This window comes from Terrapene carolina, unplaced genomic scaffold (genome assembly GCF_002925995.2).
Source record: "Terrapene carolina triunguis isolate 2854851 unplaced genomic scaffold, T_m_triunguis-2.0 Scaffold62, whole genome shotgun sequence".
Taxonomy (NCBI): domain Eukaryota; kingdom Metazoa; phylum Chordata; order Testudines; family Emydidae; genus Terrapene; species Terrapene triunguis.
The window spans coordinates 27152573-27174113 of NW_020664413.1; the positions used below are offsets into that span (position 1 = coordinate 27152573).

General features: G+C 40.2%; 1 protein-coding gene across 1 annotated transcript in view; it reads left to right on the forward strand.

Moving 5' to 3' along the window:
• Positions 1-21541, forward strand: part of GALNT13 (polypeptide N-acetylgalactosaminyltransferase 13) — a 309560-nt gene that overhangs the window by 263656 nt on the left and 24363 nt on the right. Inside the window, exon 10 of the mRNA XM_029910591.1 lies at positions 17809-17943. Within this exon, the coding sequence (XP_029766451.1) occupies positions 17809-17943 (135 nt within the window). The remainder of the gene's footprint in view (positions 1-17808; positions 17944-21541) is intronic.

A 21541-nucleotide genomic window follows, 5' to 3' on the forward strand; every position in this document is an offset into this window, starting at 1 on the left:
ACGTACTTATATGCCCCTCCCCATAACACTGTAGTATCTAAGCATCTCCCAAATACTTAAAATTTAGAGCTGGTTAAAAATGTTAATAGCTTTTTTTCCATTTATCTGATACGCACTGTTTTAAAAATAAAAGAAATAAAAAATATCTTTTTCTTTCTTCCCAGCCTATAGGAAAAATAGCTTAGTCGTGTGTGTGTTAAGGAGTGGGTATATGTGCTTGTGAAGCCCTTATGGAAAGAAAGAAAGAGTTTTGCAGGTAGTCCTGAACAAAAAGATGCCCCAAATCATTCTTATCTGGGAGTGAGTTCCTTAGTTGAGGTTCAGCTGTGAAAGTTTTGTCTCCTGCGCTCACAAGCCTGTCTCTATTTGTTGATATTTTCATGCAGAGGCTAGTTATCATGGGAAGTCATGTTGCATAGACAGGCAACCTCTTAGGAATATAGGCCCATTCCTATTGAGGGCTTTGAATATGAGGACCAGGAATTAGTGGCAGTCAGTGTATAGAAAAGAGCAACTAGGTGATCTGTTCACAGTGACCTGTGTTGCTAAACAATGAGCTGCTGTATTTTGTGCTGTTTGGTGATTTTTCAGGGTCTGTGATGTCATCCCAGATGTAATCAATTGTAATAACCCAGCCCGGAAGTCACAAATGTATGGATCACTGTAGCCAGATCTGAGTCTGTTAGGAAATGGCATTCTTCTGTCCACTAACTGATGTAAGTGGATGTTCTGTGCTGCCATTGTTATTTGAGCATCTAAAAATGCTAAGATGTCCAAAAGGAGCCCAATGTTGCAGCAGCCTGGCTTAACAATCAGTGGGCAGATGTCCTCAATAGAAGGGTATAGTATAGAGGCAGCAAGTTCTTCAAAGGTCTTCCATCTTCCTACTAGTATCCAGTCAGTCTTGCCTAGGTTCAGCTTTAGCCAGCTGTTCTTCAAACTGCCTATTCAACAGGCTCAAAAACAAGAGAACATGAACTGAAGCTATGAAAGGCCTGGGCAACAATGGATATTAACAAAAATATCTTTACAGAGGGTCATGTATGTGTGGAATGAACTGTCAAAGGCATCAGCAAAAGCTGAAAGGGTAAACATATTCAAAAAGGAATTAGAGAAATATTCACAAGAAGCAAATTTTGCAAGGTAAAGACCCAGGAAGTTAATAAACACACAGATGGCCTTCTTCTGACTGATCGCCTTTCTAAATGGAGAACTAATGCTGGGAAATTGTTGTGCCACAATCTCTTTGTGTGTTTAAATCCCATTATCTAACATCACTGATCTTATCCCCAGTTCTGTATTGCTATTGCAACACAAAATGCAAAGTTGGAATACTATGAAAGAGCAGCAAGAACCATTATTTGTGCCCCGTCTGTTCAACCTGCAACATCTTGTGAGGCGGTGATCCTGTGAAATTTCTAGACCAAAATATTTAAATTTATCATCTAAACTTGCACATAAGAATCAAACCTTTGGAGGGTGGTTCATCACTAACCAAATCCACAAATGCTCAGTTTTGCATTTGAATCTCTGCTTTTGCTGAATTTATATATAAACTTTCAGGTATTTAGAGAGCTCCTTATTAGCTACACATCAGTGAAGAGTCCGGAGGCAAAGTTATAATTTACATTACTAACTGCTTTGAAAACTGTGATTTTCATACATCAAAACAGCATTTATGGGTTTTGTTAAAACTGGCTTCTTTTGTTAAGCAGGCTGCCGTTTCAGTGATTTGTCTTCACAAATGTGGGGAACAGGATCAATGGATATTGTCAGCTCTCGTCTACATCATTTTTCAGATATGGTATCTGTAGTATCCGGGAATAGAATTAGGCCTTCTTAATTTACCAAAAAGAATGAATTAGCTAAACTAACCCTAATTCAGTATATAAAACTTACTAATAATACTCTGCAATTTATAGAGCTGGGTTAGAATTATTATTAAATAAGAGGAAATACCTACCATTCCTTAGGTCTTCAGAGAATAATACTTAAGCACTCAGAAGATTCTTCACTTTCTGCTTGGTGCATGACTTAATTGATAGATTTTATTTTCTGGGTACATGAGATAACCTTTTATAAAGAAGTAGCATTCTTTCTTCTTAAAATAATCAGATGAAATATGAATGTTATTTATTATTTTATTCTGATGGTGTCCACAATGAACTATGCACTGAGCACACAGATGAAACCGTCCCTTCCCTGAAGAGCTTACAGTCTAAGAAATTTTGATGAAAAGCTGAAAACCAATTATGAACCAAGTCAGCTGGGAGGAAGAATTTAATCAAAAAAATGTGAATGGTGGGAATCTTGTAAGAACACCTTATTAGATTCCCAAAAAGCCACAATTGAGGAAGAGGGCTGTACTGGTTAAAAAACTGACCTGGTTTAGAAAGGAAGTCAAGGCAACTATACAAATATATGTATATATATATCCCTCTACTAACACAGTGTTTGGGATATTCTATGGACCCGCCGGGATCCAATTTGGATATGGATAGAGACCTCCTTAGTATTTTCCTGAAATAAATCCTACTGGGAATTATGTGATTATGGGAGACTTTAATTTTCGAGATATAGATTGGAGGACCCAGATATTCCTGGATGTGATAGCTGACAGATTTCTTCACCAAATAATCATTGAACCAACAAGAAGTGATGCCATTTTAGATTTAGTATTGATAAGTAGTGAGGACCATCCTAGAATAACTGGTTGTGGAAGACAATCTTGGTTCAAGTGATCGTGAGCTAATTCAGGTTAAACTAAATGGAAGGATAAACAAAAATAGGTCTGCAGCTTGGCTTCTTGATTTCAATAGGGCAAACTTAAAAAAAATTACGAGAAGTAGGAGAGTGTACTGGTCTGAAGAACTCAAGGCTCTGAATGTGGAGGAAGCTAGGAATTACGTTAAGTCAAAATTACAGAAACTGTCTGTAGCCTGCATCCCAAGCAATTGTAGGGTGAGTTGCAGACCAAACTGGATGAGCAAGCATCTGAAACAAGTTATTAAAAGAGAGCCTATAACAAATGGAAGAAGGGATGGATCAGCAAGGAAAGCTTACCTCTTGGAGGTTAGAAAGTGTAGGGGAAAAGTGAGAACTGCCAAAAGCCAAGCAGAGTTGGACCTTGCAAAGGAAATTAAAAACAATAGTAAAAGGTTATTTAACCATACAAATAAAAATAAAATAAGCAAAGAAATAGGACTGCTAAGCCCTGAGGATGGGGTGGAAATTAAAGATAAACTAGGCATGACCCAACACCTAAACAAATACTTTGCCTTGGTTTTTAATGAGGGTATTGAGGAGTTGAGGGATAGTGGCATTGTGGCTAATGAAAACAAGGATATGGAAGTAGAAATTACCACATCCGAAGTGGAAACCAAACTCCAAGAGCTTAATGGGACCAACTCAGGGGGACACAATAATCTCCATACAAGAATATTAAAGGAACTGGCATATGAAATTGCAAGCCCAATAGCAAGGATTTTTAATGTCCGCTGTGTACCCAGAGGACCTGTGGATTACAAAAGTACCAAACCCCTGGGAGGAGGAAGTAGCCTGGGGCAGCCGATGACTGTCCAGCTACGTTGCTGACTGACTCGAGGTCAGTCTGTTACAGCTGGATCCCAGCTTGACCCAGTGGCGGACCACTCCGCCACTGTTAGGGCCCTGGGCTGGGACGCAGTGGAGTCAGGCTGGCCCGCGTCCCCCTTCCCCTGCCACTCCACCCCTAGGGAGGCCGACTCTCCACCATAGGCCAGGAGGCCTGTGTGAACCTACCGTCCATCAAACTAGGATATTTGACTCAGTTAGTGCCCCCTCTTCTGGAGTCCCTAGACTGTGTGGGTGTTCATCCTCACCCGAAGCCTGAACTGAGTGTTTGTTGGCTGCCTTAGCCAGAAAGCTTGGGTTAAAGCCTGCTCCCTGCTCTGCCCCGCCCACAGGGCCAGAGCATTACATTGTTAATTACTGCCAGGCTGCAGGCTAAAGACTGCTCAGTGCCCAGCTGATCCGAAGGAGGGCAAGAGCCTTAGACTGTTGCTACTTGTGCACCTCTACTAGGTGGCCACAGAACTATAGACTGCTCTTGACTTGGCCCCGCCAGCACGTCCCGAGCCCAAGCGCTGTTGCCTCAGACAACAAGGTGGAATGACCTCCCTCCCCACTTGAGAGTGAGTGACCACTACAGAGCCAATCTTATTTAACATTTTCATTAATGACCTTGGCACAAAAAGTAGGAGTGCACTAATAAAATATGCAGATAACACAAAGTTGGGAGGTATTGCTGCAACAGAGGAGGATTGGAATATCATACATGAAGTTTTGGATGATCTTGAAAACTGGAGTAATAGAAATGGGATGAAATTTAATAGTGCAAGGTCATGTACCTAGGGACTAATAACAAGAATTTTTGCTATAAGGTGGGGGCATCTGTGTTCGAAGTAGCAGAGGCACTGGTGAGACCTCATCTGGAATACTATGTGAAATTGTGGTCTCCCGTGTTTAAGAAAGATGAATTCAAACTGGAACAGGTGCAGAGAAGGGCTACTAGGATGATCAGAGGAATGGAGAACCAGCCTTATAAGAGGAGACTTAAGGGGATTGGCTTGTTTAGCCTAACCAAACGATGGCAAGGGGAGATATGATTGCTCTCTATAAATACATCAAAGGGATAAATACAAGGGAGGAAGAGGAGTTATTTAAGTTAAGTGCCAATGTTAACAAAAGAACAAATGGATCTAAACTGGCCATCAACATGTTTAGGCTTGAAATTAGACACAGGTTTCGCACCATCAGAAGACTGAAATTCTGAAACAGCTGTTTAAGGGGAATAGTGGGGGCAAAAAACCTAACTGGTTTCAAGACTGAGCTAGATAAGTTTGTGGAAGGGATGGTATGATTGCCTACAATGACTGACTGTTGTAGCAAATATCTCCCATGGTTGGAGATGGGACACTAGATAGGGAGGGCTCTGAGTTACTACAGTGAATTATTTCCCAGGAGTCTAGCTGGTGGGTCTCGACAACATGCTCAGGGTCTAACTGATGGCCATATTTGGGGTCAGGAAGGAATTTTCCCTTAGTCAGATTGGCAGGGACCCGGGGGGGGGGGGGGGGGAGGGGGGGGGGGGGTTGCCTTCCTCTGCAGCACGGGGCATGGGTCTTTTGCTGGTTTGAACTAGAGTAAATCGTAGATTCTCTGTAACTTGAAGTCTTTAAAACATGATTTGAGGACTTCGGTAACTGAGACACAGGTTATGGGTCTAGGTGGGTGGGTGAGGTTCTGTGGCCTGTGATGTGCAGGAGGTCAGACTAAATGATGACAATGTTTCTTTCTGCCCTTGGAATCTACGAAAATTTAGATGATTTGCCCCGTACCCCTGAAAATGGCTTCTTCTAGCTGTTGTCTTTAAAAATTAAATACTTTTTCGCGTTTTTAGCTTATAGCTTCATTTTGGATAACTTAAGTAAGATGGGGGAAATAGTTATTTAATTACTGTAAACAAGAACCATTGGAGTATTAATTTTAAATGTCAGATGTTCATAAAGGAGTGCTGTGAAGCAAGTTCAAAAAATTCTCCAGTATTATGGAACACTGGCATATTAGTTCAAATATGCTCCATGGCTTGAGCTTCTCTTAGATATGTATTAAGGAAGCATTTCAATTTACAAGCCAGGGCCATTCCCACTGTGCTGTATTGAGTGGAAAAAACCCATTAGGTCTATGATCCAGACTGAACCTTTCATAGTCAAGACTTTCAAATGAAATGTGTGTGTAGTTGTGAGAGAGATGCATGGAGTCTAGTCTCCTCTCTGGCCATTTGAGTATTATAACATCTGTTAGCACAACTGTGACTCAAGTGACTCACATGTTCTCATCAACAAAATTTGTCAGTGCAGATTAATGCAGAGTCCACAATCGTGTCAGTTTCTTTCAGTAATTAGATATGACTATTACTTATCATTGACAATTGTTGCCTAAAACACCACCTGTTTTCAAAACTCAGTAAGACGGTCCCATCAAGAAATGTCCTTCCGTTGCAGTTTGAATTAGAGCCTACTAGTAGAGCCCTGCATGGACACAAAATTTATATCCACAGATATAAAGCAGATATCCGAGGAGCTGCAGGACTCTACCAGGAACCGCAGCAGCATGTCGGGCTGCCGCTAACAGGAGCCAGCACCCCACGTGGGCAACTCCTCTGGTACCACCCTCCCCAGCCCAGCCCTGCCCACTGGTCGCACTAGTGTGTGCAAGCAACTCACATGCTCCTGGACAGGAGACGCAATCCGCTGCGTGGAAGGGACTCCTGTCCGGGTGCGTGTGAGCCGTTTGCACACACTAGCACGACCAGGGACAGCTGCCGGTGAGCCTGATGCTCGCCCCAGTGGGCAGGGCTGGGGGCAGTACAGCCATGTCAGAGTAGCAGCCCGTGCAGGGCCCTGGCTCCTCTGAGCGGTGGCCCGACGTGCTGCTGCTTTTGCCGCTGTGGTTCCTGGTAGAGTCCTGCAGCTCCTCAGATATCCACTTTATATCTATGGATATACATTTTGTATCCGCACAGGGCTCTACCTACTAGGATTAAATCAGCTAAAGCATTTGGCTGTTTGGACTCTTAAATGTGGTAATGGAGTGATGCTTAAAGTTATTGTAGTGCACTCTATTACACTGGAGTGATGGGCTTCAAAGTAAGGATCTCATCACTGTCAGATTTCCATCATTGTGTGGGTAACACCTTGAATTTATCCCTTTATCACGTATGACTCCCGCAGGCCTCACCTTTGAGACAATATATCAGTCATGACCTGTATTATCAGTGTGGCAATGCAACATCAAGAGGGTGTAAAAATGCCGTGACGTTTTATGATCTCAGTATCTCAGATGGTAAACATCCTTTTGGAGCCCTGGCAGTTAGACTTGCTGAAGACGGGTGCCACTCAACCCCACTCAAAATGTTCCTGATTATCCTCAGTTGTGGGGCCTGTTAGTTATTAGTTTAGAGTAGTTCTTTTAATTTATACAAAGAATGAAAAGGGTTTATTTTTATTCAGCGGCGTGGATCCTTCAAGGGCATTCTTGCAGGGGCACTGATTAGAAAAACAAGCAAGATTTAACACATGCCAAAAAGAGAAAACAAGAATGTTGTTCCAGCCTCACAAGTGTTTGAATGTTCTGTGCTGTTGCCTTTTAATGTTTTCCTTTGCTGTCCAGACAATGATTAAACCTAGATAGGATCCAGCTCTATCAAAATATTGTGAGCCTGCAAAAACTTCAAGGTGTTTCCTCGATCAGTCGCCCAACACGTGTCTTGACCGTCACTTTCTCTCAACTCCTACTCCATCCTGTATCCACCCTCACATGCAGATTCTCCCCCATCTTGCTTTATATTCTCCCCAGTCAACAACATCGAATAACATTTTACAGTTTTTTTCCACATTTGTATATTTTCAATATTGCCAGCTCCAATAATTAAAAATCATGGATCAGGCCCCCCAGAATCATGACACGGGCTTAAAAATCATGAGGTTTTACAAATAATAAATGTTGGGTTCTTTTTATTTGCCTTCTGATGTTGGAAACTGTATACTTCATTTTCAAGCTTTTCTTCACCACTGTGAGGGCAAGAAACATACTCTTTTTTTCATCTGAGAACTAAGATGCTTGTGTAAAAACTTGACTCTAGGAATCAGCTCTGAATTTTGACCATACCATCTCCTTTCTGGTGCTTGTGTCAGCTCTATTCCTTTATGAGCTGTTAGGAGAGCAATGAAAAATTATTTTTGTTCTTCTTCAAGTGATTGCAGATGTATATTTCACCTAGGTGTGCACGTGCCCAGCATGCCAAAGCTGGACAACCCCTGAATTGAATATACATCTGCATCCACATCTTGAAGAATAGTTACTGTACAGATATCAGAGGGGTAGCCATGTTAGTCTGTATCCACAAAAACAACAAGGAGTCCGGTGGCATCTTAAAGACTTAACAGATTTATTTGGGCATAAGCTTTTGTGGGTAAAAAAACCCACTTCTTCAGATGCATCATCATTTTACCCATGAAAGCTTATGCCCAAATAAATCTGTTAGTCTTTAAGATGCCACTGGACTCCCTGTCGTTTTTGTACCAATATGTAACATGGGGATTTTTTGCTGTTTGGTGGGGGGATTTTGGGGGAAACAGGAGGTGTTTCCAGGAAAAATGTGGGTTTTGGGGGCTAGGGCCAATAACAACTGCTTCTTTCTTATGGTCTGCTAACTTACAGATGGACTGGGCATGGATTCTATAGATCCAGGTACCCAGTCAGTTATTATCTGCACCCATGATGCAACATTGGTCTCTGGCCAAAAAAAATTTCATAGACAAGTTCAAAAACTGAACAGTTTTCGAAGGTGGAAGTAAAATTATAAATTGATGAATGGCCTTTGTGGAAGATGAGTGATATGATTGGCCACACAGGTATGTAATATCACTAGGGATATCAGAATAATATCTTATTTTTTGGAACTGTCTTTGGAGGAATTCTGTCTCTTCCCACTTTGGAATCATTCAGCATGAGTGATTTAGATGTAAATCATTGTTATATCACCTTATATAACTCCTACCATATCATATTATTATAGTGTGTAACAGATCGTGAGGCTTCTTGGGCAACAAACCAGCACATACAATCACTAGAACCTGGACTAGGAAATGAATGCTGTGATTCCTTTCCAGATAATCTTGTTCTGTTCCATTATGTTTCATTTGGTTCAGTTCCATTCCACTGGATGTGATTAGCATCTGAGGAACAAAGAAGAATTCTACCAAAACAAGATGATGACAGTCATTGTATTCGGAATCACAGCGCTTCCACCTTACAGCGAAATAGGCATGAGTCTCTAGTAACCCAAACATTTTGATGTGGAAAAACCTTTCATCTTAAAATATCCTGGAAAACCTCTTAGAATTAAACCATTAAAAAGTAACTCTGTTCAAATATATGTTCCCAGGGAGCAACTCTAGTTAGAGAGATTGAGGTAGAGGCCAAACTCCTTTGCTCTTGCCAGCTTCTGCAAATAAACTGCATCAGAAAATCAGCAACATCACAACATTATCTTTCAAGATTAAAAGCTGGCTCCCATGCTAAGGAAAAGAACTTGGGGCACCATGTGTAAAAGCACCATCTAATGACCCTTTCCATAGCAACAAAACAAAACAAAATAAAAGTTTATGGAAAGTTTCTGAGATATAAGTTTTCAGACTTGAGTTCCTTTAATTTCTTTGCTAAGTAATTACTTGCTATTGTTTATTATTTGACACATGTTTTTTGTTTTGATATAGTAGTAATTTCTCTTCTAGTAGTTTGGTTACTATTAAGCAGTAAAGATGGTTACTGGATTAGAAATTGTAAGACATTTGATACTTCAAGAAGTATGTCCTGTATAGACATGTGCACGATTTAATCTACCCATCTTCTGGAAGACAAGACAGCTTTATGATCAATAGGTGAAGCACTTGAGCATCAATAATACCAACAAATTTAAAATCCTCTTTGCAGATATTGCAGCAGGCCATTAATTTAGGTAAATATTTTATCCAGGTAAAAAGATGCCTGAGAAAACAAACAATATAACATTTGTTATGTCTGTGCTTTTGCTAAGTATTTATCAATTATAATATTTAATTCTCTTCCTCAGACTACTGCATACTATATCTCTAGCATATTTGGTAGCCACAGAAACAAACTATTTATTGGGGGGTTTAAAATTTGCCTAATTATGGGCAAGATTCTGCTAACCTCAGGCAGACTACTCAGTGGGACTCCTTGTCTGGTAAGTTACTACTTAATGAGAGTGAGGCTGGCAGAATCTGGCCCTGTTTATATGTTCAGTACATTGAAATGAATTCTTAGAAAGTAAGGGCTGGATTGTGACTCAGACTTGCACAGCTGTGTAGTGAGTGAGGGAGAGTAAGATTTCCCCACCCCCATGTGCAGTCACACTAGTGCTCTCCACTTCAGAAGCTTCAGGGGAGGGAGTAGAGGCTGTGTCCCCAGCAGGGGCATGTGCAGGAATTTAAATTGGATCCCTTTTGGAAGGAGGAGCTCACACTCTTCCTCCCCCTCCCCCCCACTGCAGCTCTGAGGCCAGGAGAAGTTCTGTGCCCCTGGTGATTATTGGGGGGGGGGGTGATTGCCCCTGCTCGTCCCTCGTGCATGCCCCTGGTGCCCAGTACTCTTCACCTCATACACAGAGCATGTAGATGAGGAATAGAAAGAGTCTTGGAGTCATGCTCTGGCATACGGTTGCCACCTCAGAGGTACAAAAAACCAGGACATTCCTGGTTGATCCTTAGCCAATAAACCTGGACAGCCGGCTTTGTGTTCTGAGCACCCTTCCAGATTTCCTGGGAGAGCTACCTCAAAAAAAGGGACAATCCTGGGAAAACCTGGACAGGTGACAACTCTACCCTGGCATGCAATGCACTGACAAATAAGTTACGTTGCAAAAAAAGAGCTACAGCAAATGGCTTCCTATGGCAACATAGACGGGGAAGGAATTGTGACTGAGTGTGAATCACTCCATGGGCTCCTCTTGGAACAGCACAGCTATGCACCATCCATTACAGACAGGGCCGGCTCTAGGCACCAGCAAAACAAGCTGGTGCTTGGGGCGGCACATTTTTAGGGGCGGCATGGCCGGCGCCAGAATGCCGCCCCTAAAAATGTGCCCCGGCCGCCCTAGCTCACCTCCGCTGCTGCTGCCGCTCGCGTGCCGCTACTCACCCTCCCTCCCAGGCTCTCAAGCTCTCAAGCCTGGGAGGGAGGGGGAGCAGCGGCGCGGCCGCGGCGCGGGCGCCGCTTCTCCCCCTCCCTCCTAGGCTTGAGAGCCTGGGGGGAGGCGGCAGGGAAGGGGCGGAGTTGAGGCGGGGCCGGGGGTGTGGTAATTAAAAAACAGGGGGGCGGCCAAAATTGTTTTTGCCTTGGGCGGCAAAAATCCTAGAGCCAGCCCTGATTACAGAAGGCTAACGGCTCCATTTAACCCTACATTTTTTATATTATGAAATTAATTCAGGTGTTAGTAAAATGTTACTGACTGGTAATTTGAAATAATAATTGGTATGTAGTTTTCTTTCTCAGACTGCATGTTTTTAAAGGGCGTCTTCCCTAATTGTTAATTCAAACTTCAATTATTCTTTCAAAAGGACATAATTAAACAGTGTATTGCAATTATTGAACATAAAAAAGGAAACCGAAAAATGCACATAGAAATTGACTTCAAAATATAATGGTTTCCTTTTCATAAAACACAAATACAAAAACATCTTTGAAGTCAGAAGAAAATTTCCAAGTTCAAACAGGTTTTTGGGTTTTAAGATGAAAGTGACTGAGATGTTTTGCTTTCAGGATAAATGAGCCGAAGCTGAAACTTTGGCATTCAGTACCCCCAAACTGTGGAAATGTTTGGAACCAGATCTACACTTTTCAGTGCTAGTTCCTCTTTTTAACACTTTTTTTAAGTGTTGAGTTTTATTGTCAATCTTCTGTTTTATAATTACAATTAATGCTACCCAGCTACCCTGAGCTAAAGATTTTGTTTCTTGGAAAATTAATAACATCAACTGAGTTGTTAATGATTTTTAGGGTAATGAACATAATAAAAACCCTTGTGCATTCTGTATGAGTACAAGAGGGCTTCTGAGGTCGAAATATACCAGCATTACCCTCGGTAAGTAATACCTTTATGTCATGAGTAGTCCCAGTGATTTTTCAGATAAATCCAAAACAGGCAACCATGCTGTTTGATTTCAGTTATTGCATTTATGGCCAACACAAAGTAATCAGTTTCTCTCCCTGTATGTGTGTGTATATATATAATTGCCTGGTTTCAAATGTATGTGTGTTGGCCATCAAACACATATATTAGGATAGCTTATTTTGATGAATGATTCTTAAGGGCAGGTCTGTAACATTTTAAATACATTTTATCCAGTCCTGTCAAACAAAATCTGTCCATATTTTTGATGTATGCCAGTCTTGGAGGGCGGGAGAGAGAATGAAATGTATGATCTGGAATACTGAAGAATATTCTCAATATGAATAGAACCATTGGGTAAGTAAGGAATATTTCACCTATAATTGGAATAATTTGATTAGAACTTGCAGGCCATGCTGCAGTTCCACTTCTGCCAAAAGTGCGCTATGTTTATATCAGTACTTATTAAGGTTTATAGCACCAATATCCTTTTCATTCTAACCCCTATTTTTAATTGCTTATAAATTTCTCCAAAAAGTACCTTCTGTGCTGAAATTTCTCATGTGGGCATTAGTTCAGAAGTGATTTGCAGGTGGTTGTGCTGATATAGAAATTTCTGCAGTCATTTTTGTGTTACTGAAGAGCGGTTGGGGAAGTTTGTTTGTTTCTTACCCATTTACAAGTATTTTTCATATGCTTTGTTGTGCATAGATAATGCAAATAGCTTTTTTTTCCAAAAACTACAGATTTTTTTTAGCCCATTATGAGGACTTTAGTTTTACCTCCCTTGAAGAAATTCTCTTGATGAGAAAGCAGTGAGCATTAGACAGCCTTGTAGTGAGTAGCTGAGTGCATTGCTTTTCTTAGTTTTGAGAATGTAACAAAGCACATTGTGAACAATGTTCAAATATGGGTTAACAGGGGTTTGTCATATTTCTTGTACCTATGTATTTCTAGTTGACGTTAAACAAGGTCTGAAGTGATTTGGACCTGGTAATCTGTAGGGCTTGGAAACCCTTTTTTTTCAGCAAATTATATATATTCTCTAAGTAGTTTGCACCTTTGTTGGTCATACTGTTCACAACCATTTCCCTGCAACAATAGCTCAGCTTTCCAACTTGCCATATGTGTTTGTATTCTATTCAATTTTAAAACCAATGAAATACCAAGCTCAGATGATGATACCACAAATATACATTATGGAAGAAATATATTGGAATCATAGGAAGTTATAATTGAAAATGCAGTGCTGGATGTTTAGAACAATGTGGCGCTGCTGTGTTGAGTATGTTAGGTCTGGTTTTTAGAGCTTAAGCAGAGTTGGGTCTGGTCTCTACTAGCATGGGAGAATTTAAAGGGAAAAACATACTCCTGTCCTGTCTGTTATTTTTTTCCCCTCATGTCTGACAGCAAATTATTTGTATTTCCAAATACAAGCTATTTGCATCTTGGTTCTTAGTTTAATCCTGTATCTTTCAAACTTCATATTAGCTGTTAATATGGTGCAAGTACTAAAGTTAATCCAAAATGAAGTTTTACAACAAATGCTAAGCTGGCATCCAGTGTTCTTTTGGTCTTCCATAGAGTAATGCAATGTTCTCTTTTCTCCTCTTTCCCACCCCACTATCTGCCCTAAACAAAAACAGACAGAGCAGAGTGTCCCAGGAAGCAAAGGAGCAAGCCACAAGATAACTGAACTGTGTTAATGAATGGGGCAATACACAAACCTGGCTCCTTCAGTTTCCAGCTCCATTAGAAACAGTGGCAAATTCAGTGTTTATCAAATAGAAAAGATGATGTGGTGTGGTATTTTCAAGGCCCTGGGACTGATAGCCAACGAAATAAATGCATGCTAATATGTGGTGATGGCATTTTAAAAGTGAAGTGGGCTCACAGGCCCAGATCCTCAAAGACATTTAAGTGTCTAACTCTCATTAATTTTCATGAAAGTTAGGGACCTAATTATCTTTGAGGATCTGGGCCATAGCTGCAAAAGAACAGTGCATCCTGTGAAACAATTCCCCTATAGCACTTGCAACTGAATGTTTTAAAAGCTTCCTTTTCACTTGAAAAGCCATATTTGAACATTGGCCTGTGCTTATATGTGTTTTCAAGTGAAAATAAGACTATTAACACTTCAAAAGTGGCTTAGGGTATTTGTGTGTCAAAGGGTAACTCCCAAATAGTGGCTGGTATTTTGTAACACCTGCAGGATCCTGGAAGCTCTTAATCCACGTAAGTGGCTGAGGCATAATTAATTCCTTGTCACTGAGCCATGTTTCAGTATCTCCCACTGTAATGGGTCACGAAAGAATCCAGTTGATATAATTTGGCTGCTAAACCAAAACTCAGAAAGTTGTAAATTGAAATTCTCTGTGGCAGGATGGCCCCTCAAGGACTCAGGGCAGATTCTGAAAATAAAGTCTGGGGGATGCTGCATACACTAAGGTGCATTTCTACACAGGTGATGTTAAACCAAAGTCCTTTCTACCTGACTCTAGGTGAAAGTTCAACAGTTCATGATACTTTTCCAAATGATTAAGGGGTAATCTAGTGTCTTGGCCTGCAAAAGGAAAAACCAAAAACAACCACCCCTCCACTTCCTAATTAACCACATTATAGTATCTGGTTTCATATGGTCTATTGCTGAAGGTATAAATAAGGAGCAAATAATAGGAGATTTTTGCTTCTGTCCCTGCCACAGACTCCCTGAGCAAACCTCCAAAATGAACCTGCAAGGGTTGGTCTACTGTCTTCCCAAAGTAAAGACAATGTGCAGTTTTCAATTCATGTGACATGCATAAACTGAAGCCTGCAGAGTTTGCACAGTCCTAGTTGAAAGGACAAATTCTCAGCCAAAATGCAGAATTTGTTTAACATGTTTGTATTGTAAAGCGGGGATGGGGCAAATTCTGCCTTTGATTATGCATATGTGCAAGCCATGATCTTCTGCAGGGCATAAACTGACCTTCAGTAAATATGGTATTCATCAGTGGTTTGAGGTTGGCCAGTACACAACATACTAAGAACACTGTCTATTACATGTCTGAGTATATGAAATTTGAAAAAGAAGACAAGGTCACTGATCCGTATCATGCCTGGTCCTTCTTAGCTTTCCTCATTTCCCTTTGCCTATTCCTGAACCTGCTTCTCTCTCCTCTTTACTTAGAAACTCATTTAGTTGGCTCTTCATTCAGCTGCTTCAGTGTCCCCTTTGGCTGTTTGTTTAATACTGTGAGATTTACTACCATCTGTGTAAAATAAATTTGCCTAAATTTCAATTTCCCAAGTTTGAGCCCTATTCTCTCGGGCACTTGGTGTAGTGTGCTTAAGTGCAAAATGTTAGTTAGATGAAATTGCCTGTCCTAGTTTTAAAATCTTCAATTGAGTCACAGCAAAGCCTCATGGTTTCCTAATATAATCTGGCCAGCTTTCTCAATCTTTCTCATAATTCATTGAAAAATGGTTTCATTCTGATGTATGATGCTAGATATCTCAAGGGCAATTACATCATTTAGGAAGAACACTTGCCTTCACAATAGATACAGCATTGTACCTGGTGAGAGTTATCCGGGGTGTGTATACCAATTCCAACTTTTTGATTTGTATTGTATTCCTCTGGCAATGCATGACAGTATCTTGCTTAACTTTTATCCTACTTTAACACATTGGGTTTAATCCCATAGGAATTGTCCTACAGTAACTATGAAAACATTTTTAGTAGCTATGTATTATATCTCCTTGTTTCATCAAAATTTAATATTTTTGAATATGTGTTAATCATTTGTATTGATTTCTGTTAAGTTACATTTGCCCTTTTTAAGTGAAACATTTAATGCTATATGATTTTGACTGCATTATTAAATGTTATCCAATATAATTACTAAAACATTATTTTTCTGTATAGACATTGATGTAACCAAATCATTCTACAGTAACTCCTCACTTAAAGTCGTCCCGGTTAACGTTGTTTCATTGTTACGTTGCTGACCAACATGCTCGTTTAAAGTTGTGCAATGCTCCCTTCTAACATCGTTTGGCAGCCGCCTGCTTTGTCCACTGCTTGCAGGAAGAGCAGCCCAGTGGAGCTAGCTGGTGGGTGGGTGGAACCAGGATGGACTGACAGCCCCCCTATCAGCTCTCCCTATCAGCTCCCCTAAGTTTCCTGTGCAGCAGCTGCCCAGCAGGCTAGCAATTGCAGCTGTCCCTCCCCCCACTGCCATGTGCTGCTCTTGCCCTCTGCCTTGGAGCTGCTCCCCAAGACTCCTGCTTGCTGTGTGAGGAAGAGGGGGGCTAATGTCAGGGTGTCCCCCTCCCCCCTGCTCCTGCACCCCGCTTACCCCATCTTCCATAGAGCAGGGGGGACACAGGACAGAGAGAGCTTCCAGGCAGCAGCAGCTGCGGTCGGGTCTCATTAACAAGGCAGTGTGCTTCTGACCCCACTCTTCATACTTAAAGGGGAAATGAGCATCTCGCTCTCACACACACACACACACACACACACACACACACACACACAGGGTGTGTGTCTCCATCTCTGTCTGCCCTCCCTCCTTTCCTGCTGCCTTGTACAGTAGAGCATGAGAGTTAATTGCTAGTTCATCATTTAGCAGTGAGGCATTCCCTGGAAATATCCCACCCTCTGACTCCTCCACCTCAACCAAGCTTCACAATCCTCATCACTGTACCAGTATTAAATCGTTTGTTTAAAACTTATACTCTGTGTGTGTGGGTGTATATATATAAATTTCCCTGGAACCTAACCCCCTCATTTACATTAATTCTTATGGGGAAATTGGATTCGCTTAACATCCTTTCGCTTAAAGTCGCATTTTTCAGGAACATAACTACAACGTTAAGTGAGGAGTTACTGTACTACTCAACGTGGTATTCACAATATTTTGCTTGAAACAGCAGTACATCAAAGCACGCTACAGAACTCCTGCATATGATAACAGGGTCTGCATGGCCAGTTAGTGCGCAGCAGGCTAGAGCACCGTAGATTCACACCCCGGCCTGTCATGCACTAAGTCAGCATGTACACAATCCCTTAGAGGTGCAGCAACAGAATCTCACCCCATATCTTAACTATTGAAGTGAACTGCTAAAGATCATTACTTGTGTATTAAAATGTGACTGTGAAAATAATTAGGGTAAATGTTGCCAGTATAGGCACGGTTTGTTTTACATATTTGCTCAGGCACAAGAGTTAATAATCATAATGTCAAAACATTGAGCCTTTTGTTTGTTCCTACCTGAAGATGTTCACAGTTAAATGAGCAAAAAAGTAGAGATATGCTGTGTAAGACTTTATATAGTAATGGTTTTATTCAGTTACTGCTTCTACTGTTTTATTATGATCTAAAAAGTTGTATATATTGATTTCGCTATCATTTATTCAAGATGTTGTAAAACAGCACTTCCTCTAATGCAGGTACTGAAAACTAGCTTGAAATAGTTTTGTTGATGGTGACCCATTGTTTTCCTGTTCTTCAACCATAATTTTATCAAATTACCCCCATATTCCTTATTCCAAGATATAGCCCTTTACACCATACATGATAATCCTTGGTACAGGAAATTGGGAAGTTGAGTGTTTTGGCTAAGAACACCCTGATTCTTCAAATGATAGGGTCGATATCCAAAACCTGTTTTTAAAAAAAAACCATCCTGTGAAATGCTTTCTGAAATATCCATATATAGGATGATGTAGTATTACTTTGTCCTTTTGTAATATTTTCAAAGTAAAGACTTTAAAGACTTACACACTTGTTTAACTGTACCCATTGAATTGTCCCTTTGATTCAAAATGTGTAAAATTAAGCACATGTGAAAGTCTTTGCTGGATAAGGGTTTTATACTCATTTTCTGTTATAAAACATTTATTTAAAGTCATACTGTGAAGCTTATGTAAACTTCTGTGAAACACAGTACAACATTTTTCTCAATGTAGAAGAAGGAACTGCTGGCAGGTCACTAACTTAAATCAAAATGAGGGATGTTACAAGTCAGTAATCATTTAAATAGGTATGTGTCTTTAATCCCCTATAACTTTAATCATTTTATGTTTTCAGGTATTTTCTTTTACTGCTGATAAAGAGATCCGCACAGATGATTTATGCTTGGATGTTTCTAGACTCAATGGCCCTGTGATCATGTTGAAGTGCCATCATATGAGAGGAAATCAGCTCTGGGAGTATGATGCTGAGGTATATAATTATTTAATAATTAGAGCAGAAAAATACAGGTCCAATGTTTCATATCCATTGTTACTCATTTTAATTTCAGTTGGATTGTTTGACACAGGGATGCAATAAGTATATTTTTGTCAGTTGTTTGTGACAGAAGATAATTCGTGAATGTGATAGCTGACGGTGGAGTTACTTTATCAGACTTATATCGTGATGTGATGGTGTCCTGCCAGTTCAGGGATGCAAAGTGCTAAAGGAATACAGCTGGTTGAAAAGTTTTCAATTTTCAATTTTTCATCTCAAACCACACAAAAATAAAAGTAAGATGAAAATTGACTTTAATTTCTCTATGGTTATAGAGCATGATGCAATTTTTTGATTTTCAAAAAATTTCATTGAAATGTTAAATATTTTAAAACACAGTAAAATTTTGAAAATTTTACAGGTTTTTCTACTAGCTCTTAAATGGAAAATGCTTGGATATGGATTTTAATGACAGAAACACTGTGATATGCAGGTTTCTTTACAAGATTCTGATCTTGAAAAAAATGACACACCTTTAACTTTACACACTGTGAGCAGTCCCATTGTAGGCAACAGATTGAGAGATTCTGAGCATCTTCAATTCATATTAAAGTCAGCTGGAGTTGAAAAGATGCTGAGCGTCTCACAGGATCAGTCCCATAATGTGGATGAAACACTTTGAAGGGCTCAGTTCTGCGAAGTCCTGAGCACCTTCAAACCAGTGGGAGCTGAGGAAGCTCTATATCTTGCACAATCAGGTCCTTAGTGTTAATTTTTTCCAGCGTAGTCTACTGTTTGGTATACCTTTTGTAAATGTCGGCTGCTTGTTGTAAGAGTTAATCTAACACTCATCTGTGTAATTTAAGGGACTGCAAATTGTAAATGGTCATTTATATTTGGATCAGTTGCTCAGTTAGGCAATAGATTTACACAGTGCTTCAAGCAATTTACAGTCTCCAATGTCATCTCATTCCCAAAACTGTTAAGCTCTGAGTTTTTATTCCATATTTCAAGAATGCTTTAACTCTCATGTAGCAGAAGACATGCAATACAATAAAGTCTTATAGCTAGATTCTGCTATTAGTTACACCAGTATATAGAGAACTGCATCAATAAAGTAACTGAGATTAGAAAATGTCTTAGATTTTACTAAAAATCTAAAGTCTCATCTCTGAAATTGTTATAAATTATATGCAAGATGTAGTGCATAGACTTGTAAAACTGAAGTGAAAATTGGTAAAGTTTATTGCTCTGAAACGAATGCAAAAATTCTGAACTATTCTAAGTATAAACTTATTAAATCTTTCACAGCAAGCTAGATGTGCCGTTGTTTAATGATTTCCTTGCTAAAACTCCAATCGTACCCAGAAGAACTCTTCTGAGATCATATTGCTCCCCTTCATCTGCGGTGCACTACTTGCAATATTTAACACATTCCCAGAGCGTGGGACATGTCCTCTTTGGGGGAGTGTGAAGCACTAGCTGTGGGGAAGCAAAATTAAGATGACTAGGTCTTTAAAACATTGTGAGGCTGTAGTGGAGCAAGACTCGCTTGGTTTCATTTTCCTGAAGGGGGAGCTCATCTCTCAAAAGTTTGGTGACTCAGGGCCAGATTGTGATGCTGTTTTTATTTCAATACAAAATAGAGTAAATTGGGTTGGATCTCAGTGTTAATATATTACTGAATAGTTCCTGTTTTTTAACAAAACAGCAAATAGAGCTGGTTAATAAAAAGAAATTGATTGAAATTTGTTTTGAAATTTTGTTTTGTTTTGAAATTTGAAATTGGCATGAACCAGAGCGTAGGTGGTCAAGCCTAGTGGTTCAGAGTCAGGGACCAAGAGTCAGAACCAAGCGTCAGAGTCCCATCCAAGGGAGTTGGGCAGGAGCAGGCCTGCAAGAAAGTGGGAAACAAGGCAGTCACAGGAGCAATCACTGTTGCAGACATAACCGTTGAGCAGCCACTTGCCTAGTGCTGCTGCTGGGCTTAAGAGCAGTCCTGGTGATGCCCCTCCAGCCAATCGGAGAGTCTGGCTGATCAGAATGTTCAGCGGCATGTGCCAGGCTCAGCAGCAGGCCCTGATTCATGATAGAAATATTATCAAATTCAGAAAGTGTTGATCAGCTTTATAATTAGTCAAAAAATGAAGGAGATCATGAAAACTTTATTAACATTTCTCCCTTTCTTTTTCTATTTTGAAATGTTGCAATTTGACAAATTGTGACCAACTCTAAGTCCTGCAGCTGTTCCCATGTGCAGAACACTGAGTCTGTGTGGAGCCCCATTGAAGTAAATGAGGCTTCACACTATGGTTGCCATCTTTCAAATGCAAAATAACTGGCATCCTCCCCCCACAAGGCAAGCCCACTACAACCCCAACCACAGGACAGCTCTGCAACCCCGAGCCCTTCCCTCCCCCCCCTTGAGCAGACACTTATAGTATCTATACAGAAACACACACAGATAAAATTGATAACATCATTTTCTTACCTTGGTCGTGTTTCTCCAAGCTGCTTTGTTTATGTCTGTCACAGAGATTATTTTTTCCCCAAACTGTATTGTTCTGTGTTTTAATTATATACCTGAATGTGAACGTTTTGGAACTTTATACATAAAGAAAATCCAATGAGTCTATTTCTTGAATATGTATTTGCTGTTTGCTTTTTCTATTTCCAGCAATTTATTTTTAATGGCAACATCTTAGCCTCTTTAGGTGGACACAGAAACTTTTAACAATTTACCCAGGTTAAAAAAAAGGCAGATTAAATTATTTTTCAGGGAAATCCATAAAAAACCAGCCAAGTGCTAAGCCTACTTCACACAGATCTAGAGGTCTGCCTGTGCAGAGAATCTTGGAGGATCAGTGCGCAAGTTTACTAAAGATCTTTCCAGGGGAAGGTTCTTTAAAATGTAATAGCAAATTTCAGTTTTGCAGAATGAAATTCACCAGAAAATGTGAATTTAATTTTCTTCTACAAAAAAAATTTCTAATCCATGACCGTAGAAGGCAGCATGCAAAGAATATATAGGCCGTCCAGTGCATACAATTAAAGCAGTAACAAGAAAAATTACTATAGAACAGATCTTGGCTGAGGTCTAACTTACGTAGGCTTTTGATGCCATAAATATACTCTATAGTATAACAACAGAATGTAAACCCGCTGTCCCCTCATTAGGAGGGAATCATTTTGTTCATATAAGCAAGATTTAAAGATCTCTAATCAGATCACTATTTAGCTACATTTTGGAGGATGTTCACGCACTGAGGTGACATGGATAATATCTGAGACCCAAGATGTGATGACCCAAAATAACTCCACCTTAGTTATATTAATTGATATATCCAAATGAATGATGATTTCCTTTACAGCTATTTATAAATGGGTAACAGACTGAAGAGAGCAGCCTGGTGCTAGCTTGTGGCCTCAGTGTTTAAGTGCTTTATGGTGATTCTTGTCCTAAATGCCCTAGGAGGACAGGCATAAAAGCACTGTAGACATAGTATGCTCAGCCTCATATTGTTCTGCAATGATTCCCTCTGGATGATGCTTTTATTATCTTTGCTAGGTTTTGGTTAGAGCTATGTCCCGC